This window comes from Aspergillus pseudotamarii (genome assembly GCF_009193445.1).
Source record: "Aspergillus pseudotamarii strain CBS 117625 unplaced genomic scaffold BDV38scaffold_115, whole genome shotgun sequence".
Taxonomy (NCBI): domain Eukaryota; kingdom Fungi; phylum Ascomycota; class Eurotiomycetes; order Eurotiales; family Aspergillaceae; genus Aspergillus; species Aspergillus pseudotamarii.
This window is the reverse complement of record NW_022475129.1, coordinates 34422-46438: the sequence shown is the minus strand read 5'-3', so window position 1 is coordinate 46438 and position 12017 is coordinate 34422. Positions and strand designations below refer to the sequence as shown.

Below are 12017 nucleotides of genomic sequence, written 5' to 3'. Positions count from 1 at the left end.
CCGACGTACGACGGGCGATACACCATCCCGGTCCTATGGGATAAGAAACAAGGTACAATAGTGAATAATGAGAGCAGCGAGATTATTCGTATGTTCTATAGCGAATTTGACCATCTCCTTCCAGATGAGTTGCGTGAAATCAACAGGCCGGGTGGAGGATTCTATCCCCAGCCTTTGAGAAAAGATATTGATGAGATGAATGAATGGGTGTACCATCAGATCAACAACGGAGTATACAAGACGGGGTTCGCAACAACACAGGAAGCTTACGAGGAGAATATCTACCCGTTGTTTGAGGCGCTAGATCGTATTGAAAACCACCTAGCACAGCCAGGACACCAGCCATATCTGTTTGGCGAAAACATAACCGAGGCCGATATTCGCCTGTACACAACCATTGCCCGGTTTGATGTGGCGTACTATCTAATCTTCAGATGTAACCTCAAGATGATACGGCATGATTATCCACGAATCCATAATTGGTATCGTCGGTTGTACTTCGACGAGTCCAACCGGACAAGGGGGGGTGCCTTTAAGAAGACGACATATTTTGACATTGTAAGCGGGCTTTTTTGAGATTCAGCTGACTTGGGCCAATCACTAATTCTAGTCTGCAGTACAAATTTGGCTACCTGAAGGCAATTGGCAAACGGACGGGCAGCTCGCAGTTGATTATCCCGGTTGGTCCATCACCAGATATCTTGCCACTGGAGGATCAATAGTGCAGTTTCAACACAAGGCGGCGTTTCAAGACTTGATAATGCGACAGTTCTAGAGATTATGTGAGGGAGGGTTGGCAGACTGATATGCAACCATGGCCCGTCCTCCACCAGGATATATATGGCCCCGCATATTCGACTTCCTCGACCGCCTATAGTACCGAAATAATACGACATGACTTAGGTGGTCTTCACGATGATGGTAAACGTTGTAGTTCGTGCCTAATACTGAGTTAGAACTAGGGCGGGGTGACTATGCTCCCAACGTCTCGGATGTTGGGCACCAAGAGGATGATCTCATGGACCTTAGCCCAAGCCATAACGCTGGGTATACGTACTGCTATCATTCCATCTATTAGTGGTCGGTGCGGAAAATAATCCCGAGCAATTTAATTCAATGACTTATTGATACTATTGTCGCATACAGACATAGGTACCCCAGTCCCAGATTAGCGGTAAAAACGTCACATACTCTAAAATAAACACACCTGCATTCTTTAGTGGATACACAGTATGGTCTCCAACGCACATCGGATCCGACGAAGCTTACCCGGGTCTCGACTCGACGATCGAGGTTGCAGCTTGACATGACACAGGCTCGGCGCCATTAATGACGTTTGTTACATATCGTGATTCAAAGCTAGTAGGGAGGCAGTGCTGCGTGATAAATTTAGGGAGACGCAACTCCTAATTGTCTCCTATGCAATGTGAGAGGCTCCAAAACGACTAGATACATACAGGCTATTATTATCCACCCAGGACGGTCCATTCGTCGTTCTGCAAGGTCAGCTGCCAGTCACGCACATTAGGCTAGCCACCTATATCTCAAGTCCCTGACTCCCTGCACGCACGTACATACCTTCTACGGTCTGGTAGTGCAAATTGTTGCAGCCACACGCCGAAGTACTATGGTAGTAAACGCTCCACTGAGATTCGAAAATCTTGCACTAGGTAGCAGTTTACCCAACGTAGCGGAACGCCCCCTGACAAAAGGTGACTGGAAAGTGCATCTTGTCTTCATTCTTGGATCATGTTGACTATAGAGCACCCTGCAGATTACAATGCATAATTGTTGCTCCAGTGTACCGGATGTATTGATATAAGGAGCTAGTAATTACGAAATATGCTTCGATATTTATGTATAACTAGACGTATTAGGTCGTTAGTGTGCATTCCAGTAGTGTCTAGAAGCCATTACAGATACCAAATCAACATATCGTTTCGAGTCAGTTTAATTAGGACAAGACGACTATTAAAAGCTAGCACGGAGTAGCTCAGACAGATATCTACTTGCACGTTTCCGGACCACTGTAGTCTTAGCTACCCACGTGGAAAATGGGGCGGGAGATTACTGTGGATACCAGCGTATGTACTATGTATGTTATAATTGTAACCAAGGTAAAAAATAAAATAAATATATATAAAAATAAAAATAAAAGCCCAATTGGTGTGTTGTGGATGGAATGCACTTTGCCCAGATCTGGTTAGTCTTGCTGGTACTCCGAGGACTGCTCCGTGCTATCCACAGATGGGTAGGATGTACAAAATCGAAATCCTCAAGTTCTCACCAAGCTTGTTGTCCAGTTTCCTGGGTACAATGATGCCTTAATCCCGCGGGCTTTACCACTTTAGTCTGCTTGTCCGCATTTCTCGCCTCTCCTTCCCATTTCTCTTTTAAGCTAAAAAATATATGGAGTCCTACCGAGGTTCTTGTCTCCCTGAACCCCCAGGCGGGTCCCAGCTACTCTGTCCTTCGTCGGACCAGTTACTAGCTACCGCCTTATAGATAGTTTTATCTTCGGCCTTCAAAAATGGAAATATCATTGATTAAAGTAATGTCACAGCTTGGCTTGCTCCCCGAGTCCAACCGGCGGGCAACCAACGTCGCATAGCACAAGCACAAGCACAAGCGCACAAAATAGATACCTCCTCACGTATCTTAAGTTTCTAGTTGTATTGGCATCGCGTGTGGACGCTCATCTACCCACCTTAGGGGCCATTGGCATCGACTTTCGTATATCCATCCACGTAGTTTGCAGGTTTTAGGAAACAAAGCTAGCCCGGAATCCTGTCAGTGCGGCAAGAAAACTGATTTCCAGTTACGCTGATCACTGAAACTGTGGCCTCAGACTCTAGAAATTAGTGGATAGTGCCTAACAGGAATCAAATGTAATAGTGACTTGAGATTTTCTAGTCAGTGTCAGATACTTTCCACCCAGATGATCGTTGCAGTGCTGTGGAGGAAGGTCTATGCCTTGTTTGTGTAGCTACCATTGTGTTGGAGAGCTAACTCTCTGCCTGGATATGGCCCGTTATTGGCTCCACTATGGCCAACCGTAAAAAAACAAAAACAAAAAGTGAAAAATAAAAATAAAATAAAAATCAAAGGAATAAAAATAAAATCCAAAGGCAACAGAGAGGAAACCCGACCAAGCTACGGAGTACAGAATAGGGTTTTCCATTCCGATTCTGTAACTTTCCCTCGCTGTTTTTCTTCCCTGGGCTCCCCAGTCCGGCTGTTTATCGACAAAGTGTTGTTGGTGTGATGCAAAATGAAGAACAGAAGCAGGGGGTGGCAATTGGGTACTACGCCGACATTGGAGAGAAACAATAGACAGCGTGACAACAAGATCTACAGGTTCTGAAATTCTACGTTCATGCTGCCTACGGCTTAAGTATTCCCCTCCCTAGGGGAACGATGGTGATATGATGACTAACTACGCCTGTCTGCCGGCTGGCGAAAATGTTTCAGTAACTAAAGCGATGAGATGATTAATCCCTGTTAGTCTCGTGGAACCTTATTTGGCCAGCGATGGACCGGCCCGGCACTGGTTATCGGACGGATTCTCCGGTAGGGTGTGCAGGAGCAGGGATCGAGGGGGAGGGGGTAAAGAAAGAAAGAAAAGAAAAAGAAAATTTCGTCGTCGTCATTTCGCTTATTACTACAGTGTAACATTCCAGAATTCCAATCCATTGGTACGGAGTACATACTGCATATAGCACCGCTAACTCCCTAGGAGAATTCCTAATGACACAATAGGGGTTAGATGGACCCCACTATAGGTAATTATCATGGAACTTTCCTTGTCGAACAAATTTCTCGCTAAGCCCAGATGGGGCGGTTTTTGTTTCGATTTCACATGCCGATGGCAATGTCAGCAATTGGCAATCGAAAAGCAAAAGAAAGAGTAAACGGGGATAGAAATAAGACGAATAAAAAAAAATCGAAGAAATGGCTACATGCAGGTGTGAACTATACATACGTTGTCGCAAGGTCCTGCGGTCATTTTCATATTTTGAGACCACCATGAGAGATAACAAGACTGCTTTAAGAGTCCAAGGTTTACTTATACAGTACTAAAGTCCCAGACTGACGACAAACCACGTATTAGGGATTCCCGGGAATTAGGAAGATTGGTTTTAGCCTGACCACCAGGGGCCGCGGAATGTTCTATCTTCCTTCCCCGTGTGGACCTGCAAAGGTTGCTGCACCAGCGAAATCTACTGTCTTGCCTCTCTCTCATTCTGCCTAGAAAAATAAGCACGCTTGGGGGGGAATTCAATAAATTAAAAAGGAAAAGAGAAAACCTGTCTCCTGATCGGATTAGGTTCTTGACCATGATATTTGGTATGCGTTACGCTGAATACGTATATGGTTGCCGGTACAATACTCCGTACAAAGGACAGATTTAACGGCCTCACTACCTGGCCTAGGCATGACCATATCCGAGGGATGGATCAACTCCTATTGTCGCAATCACACATACAGGGAAACATGAATTTACAATCCCAATTGTTTGCGGTAGTGTGGTGCACCCTGAACTTAGTATTACCATACGCCCACCTCGTGTCTACCCGAAACAGTTTCGACCAAGCCGAATGGACTTTTTCGGACTTGACTGTGGGACGGATCAAGGAGACCAGGACTGTGTTAGGGGTAGGAATTCTGCGTTGAAGAAACGGCCTAAGGCCTGCTAGATCGACCAGAATACCTTACGTAGTACCGAATGATTGGGAAGAAGTCTTGGGAGCTGTCATAGAACTATAGTACTATTCATAAGTCATGAAGGACAAGGATTGATCTTACGTACGTCCTCCTATCACTCCTATTCCTGCGAACATCTCACCAGAATTGGGCTTGTAAATGATGGAGAAATATCGGTAGATAGATGGTACCTGAGCAATGTAATGATTAGGGTTGGGTACCTGGGACAAGCTTGATACAGTCAATCAAACGTTAAAAATTGGAGATTCCATCATCTCCAATGTGACTTTAGTGATACGCTATGCTTTGTCAATGTATGTACAAAATTTGTATTTTGATAGAGTCTAGGCACGTTACCTTTTAGAAAGGGAGAGCGAGAAAAAAAAAAAAAAGGTTACCCATCCATACATCATCCCGGAAGGAATCCCCACTCACTCTGCGCGGGTCCATCTGCATGTCCAATCCACCAAATGCAGTTCCAGTTCCAGTTCCAGCTTCAAGCCCCAGACAGACACTAAGTGACTCTCTCATGCTTTTAGGTCTTAGGTTCTCTTACACAACTCTTTGCCCGCCTCTTGCTGCTGCTTCTGCCGGTTTCTACTTTCCTTCCCCTCTTCGTCGCTCTCACCATTCCCATTCAGCCTTTCTTACTATCCTCCTGTCAGCTTTCTCCACCCAATCTTTTCAGTTAATGAACAAATGATTAACGCCCAACCTGGGTTATTAAGAATCTAGCGCACATAATTAGTTAATTATTTCAAGAACGTAAAAAATAAAAATAAATAAATAAAAAAGAATAAATAAATCAATAAAAATAAAAAAAAATAGAATGAATGTGTGAGAAGGAGAGAGAGAGAGAAGAAAGAAGTCGAAGACGAAGCCATCTATACCGCATACCCACCAACTCCTCCTAACTAAACACGCTAACCCAAAACTAAGAGACGGCTCTTGGTCTCCGACAGGGATCATTGTCTCCAACGCCTCATTTCATTATCTATTTTGTGATTCTATTCTATTCGCCTTTTTTTCGCTTTTCTTTTTTTCAATTTTTTTTTTGATCCTCTAGGGACACCTTGCCCCCCTTCCTCTTTCTCACATTAAAAATTTGTTATCCTATCCAGTTTCTCCCTCTTCCTACACCTTCAGATCTTCATACTGATACTTTACCGTGAGGTTCCGTGGGTATCTTTGGTTTCGCCCCCTCATCCATTCAGTTACTTGCTGGCCAAGCCTTTCTTACCTCCTGGGAACCGGCGCCTGCTCCCCTCCCCCTCGTTCGCGAACGAGATAAGAGAAAGGCTCGTTACATAAAACGCTCCTCCCAATATTATCGTACATACACCTACATACTCGTACATCGACTGCTGGCGATCACTCTTCAAGTATCGCCTCCCCTCCCTTTCCCCCTCACGTGGCGGAAACAGTTTGAGGCAAAACAAAACCTCTGCGTGTTTTGTCTCAAGAAACTCTGTCAAGCATCCACTCGGCTTACTTTGTTTTGTATATTTGACTTTTTTTTTTCTCTTATTTTATATATTTCTACGTTGCGCGGAGTTGCGAACAGCTTCATTTTAGCGGATTACTTCCAGTTCTACCTCCCGTATCGTCCTGCAGCTGTGGTGGCCGCTTATTTGTGAACTGCTCCAATCCTAATTAGGGGGTTGTTCTTTTTCTTCTCTTTTTGGTCCTTGAACTCTTTTAAATGACAAGCTTGGTCATAGAAGAAAACTGAGAGGAAAAGGAAAAGGAAAGAAAAGAAAAAAAAGAAAAAGAAAACTTTTTCTTTTGGTTTTAAATACTCACTCGACTGACCTAAATTGTCCTCCTCTTCTTGACCCTACGTCTTCTAAGGTACGTGGGCTATTTATTGTCTGAATTAGGGGAATTAACTGCTCCCGTGGTTTTCGGTGTGGGTATGTGCTTAGACGGCAGTCTAAAGTATCGACGATAATTCCGGTGGCTAATCGCGCACTACCAAAATAGCCGTTCTTTGGATTCCTACGTTCCCGTGTCCGTGCTCAATCTGGAGCATCCCATAGATCACTTTTCTTCTTTTTCCTTTTCGACCTTCCTCCTTTTCGACTCTTTGGCCCACCCCGCCATTCCGTTTTGTTTATACGCCAGATACCCAATTTTCCTTTCCTTTTTCTTGACGCCTACCGCTCTATAATCAGTCGCCATGTCGGGGAAAATGACACTGTACAAGTTGGTGGTGCTGGGGGATGGTGGTGTCGGAAAAACGGCGCTCACAATTCAGGTTAGCCCTTCACCTCTCCGTCTCCGAGTCGTGACCCAAATGACTAAACAATTGGACTCTCGCAATTTCGTTCAATAGTTATGTCTAAACCATTTCGTCGAGACGTACGATCCAACGATCGAAGACTCGTATCGGAAGCAGGTGGTGATCGATCAGCAATCATGCATGTTGGAAGTGCTAGATACCGCAGGTCAGGAAGAATACACAGCACTCAGGGATCAGTGGATCCGTGATGGTGAAGGGTTTGTGCTTGTTTACAGTATTACCTCACGGGCCTCTTTTTCGAGAATACAGAAGTTCTATAACCAGATCAAAATGGTCAAAGAATCAGCCAGTTCCGGCTCTCCCACCGGCGCCAGCTATCTCGCCTCCCCGATCAACAATCCCTCCGGACCTCCGCTTCCCGTTCCTGTGATGCTGGTTGGTAACAAGAGCGACAAGGCTGTTGAGCGAGCAGTGTCCGCGCAGGAAGGCCAGGCCCTAGCCAAGGACTTGGGCTGTGAGTTTGTTGAAGCGTCTGCGAAAAATTGCATTAATGTCGAAAAAGCTTTCTACGACGTGGTTCGGATGCTCAGGCAGCAACGGCAACAACAACAAGGAGGGCGCTCTCAGGATCGCCGACCCACTGGCCTGGGTCCCATGCGCGACCGTGATGCTGGTCCAGAATACCCCAAATCCTTCCGGACTGACCGTGGCGGGCGGCATCGCGGCTCACTAAAATGCACCATTCTGTGAATCAAGCCTGTCTTGCTGGTCGAGTTACCCCCTAGCCATGGCTAGCCACCCAAAGGAATGAAAGGGCCCTTTGTGCACGTTTTTGTGATCAGTCGTGGATGTCGGTTCTACTCCTTATTCTTCCTTGGCCTTATCTACGAGATCTCATGCGAGCTTACTTCATGACAACCCCCTCATTTATTTATATTGACCGCGAGTCTTCATGGCCATATGGCTCTGCACCCAGCGCCTTACTCTGTCTTTTTTCCTCCTTCTGCCCCCTTTGTTTCGTTTCTTTTTTCTTTTCTTTTCTTCTTTTCTTTTTTCTTTTCTTTTTACCTCCCCTACTTTTCTTAATAACTCAACTTGTTGAGATGCAATGGTTGGTGGTGAATATGCTTGATGCATGATATACGTTTACAATGTAGGAGGCGATCTCTCTGGACCACCTTAGGGTGTTTCGGCTACGGAAGGTTTTGTGTCTGAAGAGGCCGGGAGCCGCCGGGGCCTTGCAAGAATACGTCTATTTTTTCTGTTTACGCCTGTATTCATTTTCGAACCCGCTGGCTTTTTACCCGCTTCCCGAATCCTTATCTGCCTTTACGACACCTTTGTTACACAACAGTGACGCTGGAGGAGGGGAGTTCTCGATATGAGTAAGAGAATGGAGAGGGGGTTGGTTTATGGGATGAGTGGACGGCTTCCTGAAAGAAAGAAGAGAATAGATATGTGGTTTTTGAAGGAAGTCAGAAGGTGGTAGTCCACAGTTTAGCAGGCATTGCGATATGATACCCTACGGTTGAGCTTTGAGTTGCGATTTTTGATGCATTTGCGAGTAACTACTAGGTACTACTAGAAGGGAAAGAAAAAAAAGAAAGAGGTCCGATTCATTTTTTATCACATCGCTTTCGCCTATGAATTACTACGGAGAAAAAAAAATGGAAAATACGAAAATGAAATGAACAGGGATGAATATCTCGCTGTGCCTGCAATGACCGGGCTAATTGACTCCAGAGTACTCCGTATACCTTAAGGACAAAGATCCGAGTACAAAATATATGTGATTTCAACTACTCCGTACTGGCTGGTCGATGCGGGCGATCGATTTAAACCGGGCTCGAAAGTGCGGGGAAAGCTTTCCATTCATTACCTGCCCACCTTACCTCGGTTCTCCTCTCCACACAATCTTCTCTACGAAAGTTGGTTATTGCATGTATTCATAGGTCAGGTTTAGGTTGCTTCATTTGTCCCGAAACGTGTTCGTTTCCCTACGCCCGGAGGTTCGAAAAACCAATGAACCAACCGATTGGGCGTGAGACGCTGATCCACGACTCCGAATTTTCGCAGGGTTTCGGATGCCAGGATGGACACCTTGTTTCGTTTCTTCCAATTCGAGGCTGAAGAATGAGACCCCTAACATCCCCGCATGTCTACTCCTCTGCTAGCCGCGGAATGCGATGGTGACCGACTACTACTAACCGCGGCGACGTCCACCTGCAGGAAGACGCCTTAGTTACTTTCCAAATTTTATTGAATGCCGTCTGTTGGTTTTATGGTTGCTACTAGTAGTTAGTTATCTTTCACATTCAGCTTGTTTTGCTTGCTCGCTCCCCCCTCCCACCCACGTCGACTACGTACCTCCTTCCTTTGGTCACAATTTATTATGTCACGTCACCCACAGCAGCTGGTACACAGCTCTTCTCTTCGGGACCCGGAGAGCTTCTGGTCTCACCATGCAGAGCAGCTCTACTGGCACCTGAAACCATCGCATGTGATCAGCCGGCATTCCAAACATCTTCCCAGCGGTACTAGCCACGACCATTGGTCCTGGTTCCCCGACGGGGAGATCTCTACGACCTACAACTGCGTCGACCGTCATGTGGAGAATGGTAACGGTGACAATGTTGCTATCATTTGGGACTCCCCGGTAACGAGGACGAAAGAGAAATATACCTACCGACAGCTGTTAGAGGAGGTTGAGGTCTTGGCGGGTGTATTACGAGAAGAAGGAGTGCGCAAGGGTGATGTAGTCATTATTTATAGTATGCCACCTCAACTTTTTTGTTTTGTTTTTTTGCCCTTGGCCTGGTCCTTTTTGACTCTCCTAGGCACGGATGATGTTGACTATTTCCAGTGCCCATGATTCCAGCCGCGCTCATTGCAGCATTGGCGATTACTCGACTGGGGGCAATCCATGCGGCCGTGTTTGGCGGGTTTGCGGCCAAGTCCCTCGCACAGCGGATTGAAGCTGCCAGGCCACGAGTCATCATGACAGCATCATGTGGTATAGAAGGGTCTAAGGGCCCTGTTGCCTATAGGCCATTGGTCGAGGGGGCTATTGAGGCAAGTAGCTTTAAGCCTGAAAAGGTCATTGTTTGGCAAAGAGATCAGCTGCGGTGGAATCGACCCGATAAGCTGGGTGGACAGCGCAACTGGCAACGGTTGGTCAAGAGCGCACGCATGCGTGGCATCAAAGCCGGACCGATACCTGTGGCTAGCACGGATGGATTGTATATAATATACACCAGCGGTACGACCCTATGCCTTGGGAATGACGCTTCTTTGGTATAACTGACAAGAATGCTCAGGTACCACCGGGCTCCCGAAGGGAGTTGTCCGAGAAGCTGGCGGACATGCAGTCGGGTTGCATTTGTCCATTAGGTATCTATTTGGCATTCAGGGCCCAGGTGATGTGATGTTCTGCGCTTCTGATATTGGATGGGTAGTCGGCCACTCCTACATCTTATACGCACCCCTTTTGGTTGGCGCAACCACTGTACTCTTCGAAGGAAAGCCTGTTGGAACCCCAGATGCGGGAACATTCTGGAGGGTTATCGAGGAACACAGGGCCAACATCCTGTTCACAGCACCTACGGCCATGCGTGCCATCCGAAAGGATGATCCAGACAATAAGTTCTTCGAGGAGGTGGCCCGTCGTGGTGGCCTGAAGCATTTCAAGGCTCTTTTTCTCGCCGGCGAGAGGAGCGAGCCCAGTATTGTCCAGGCGTATCAGGAGCTTTTATCCCGTCATGCCGCCCCGGGTGCCATGGTCATAGATAATTGGTGGTCATCCGAATCCGGCTCGCCTATCTCCGGGCTGGCACTAAGAAGCACAGCTGGAGTGACGTTAGATGATGACAAAGAAGTAGAGCCGATGGCTATTCGACCAGGATCGGCCGGATTTCCAATGCCGGGATTTGACGTTCGGATTGTTGATGATGAAGGCCGAGAGGTCCCCCGAGGGACGATGGGCAACATCGTCCTAAATATGCCATTGGCTCCCACGGCTTTCACTCGATTGTTTAATGATGACGAGAGGTTCTACAAGGGATATCTCAAGCGCTTTTCGGGTAGATGGGTGGACACAGGGGATGCAGGTATGATCGACCAGGATGGGTACATTCATGTCATGGCGCGAACGGACGACATCATAAATGTAGCCGCGCATCGGTTTAGTACAGGTATACATCCCTAAGACTGATCATGATCTTTCATTAACTCACATGGTTTGATACAGGTGCAATTGAACAAGCCATTCTGTCACACCCAGAGGTCGGCGAGGCCAGCGTTGTTGGCATACCGGACGCGCTGAAAGGGCACCTTCCTTTTGCCTTTATCCAGCCACGGACTGCATCTGCCGCCCTGCCAGCGATACCTACCCCGGAGCTGTTCAACGCGATTAATCAACGAGTCCGTGAGCAGATCGGAGCAATCGCATCGCTCGGAGGCATGATACAGGGACGCGGAATAATCCCGAAGACGCGCAGCGGCAAGACGTTGCGGCGAGTATTGCGCGAGCTGGTCGAACACGGGGTGCGTGGGGATTATGGGGCCCCGGTGAGCATACCGCCGACAGTGGAGGACGCTGATGTAGTGGAAATAGCGCGAAGCAAAGTGCGAGAGTACTTCGAAGAGAAGAAACAAAGCCGAGCCAAATTGTAGATGGATGGCAAGGCCTCGGACACAACATATACACTTGGAAAAGCAATCAAGGACAAGCTACTCTACAGCTTTCTCGGAATGCACAAAATCTGTATAAACCGTAATGGGCTATTATAAAGTCTGTAAGGTATACACAGGAAAGCCGAACTTCCAGCAGGCACTAAAGCCATCAAGATCAATATTAACAGAAAAAGCCGTAAAGAGATATCAAAGAAAATACAATATGTATGGTATCGGTCGTATCACCAGTGAAAAGTGGTCTAGACGCTCCAACAAGAGTTCAAGAAATTTAATAACTCCGTCATCATAGTCAAGTACATCTATGCGATATGTTCTCACCTGCGGAGAATGCAAGTAACATATGGATCGCAATCATGACGACGGTCGCCGAGAATGAAGA

The 12017-nt window shown here is 46.8% G+C and overlaps 2 protein-coding genes across 2 annotated transcripts; both read left to right on the top strand.

The window, feature by feature from the left end:
• Positions 1-6883: 6883 nt before the first annotated feature.
• rasB (Ras small monomeric GTPase RasB) lies at positions 6884-7696 on the top strand (the record flags this gene model as incomplete). The annotated part of the gene is made up of 2 exons (XM_032058143.1): positions 6884-6961; positions 7040-7696. The coding sequence occupies 2 exons, from the start codon at positions 6884-6886 to the stop codon at positions 7694-7696; spliced, it is 735 nt and encodes a 244-aa protein (XP_031907392.1).
• Positions 7697-8726: 1030 nt separating this feature from the next.
• BDV38DRAFT_290389 (putative acyl-CoA synthetase) lies at positions 8727-11916 on the top strand. Its single transcript, XM_032061466.1, has 4 exons — positions 8727-9717; positions 9810-10205; positions 10264-11136; positions 11193-11916. The coding sequence occupies exons 1-4, from the start codon at positions 9339-9341 to the stop codon at positions 11615-11617; spliced, it is 2073 nt and encodes a 690-aa protein (XP_031907391.1). The 5' UTR covers positions 8727-9338; the 3' UTR covers positions 11618-11916.
• Positions 11917-12017: the final 101 nt, after the last annotated feature.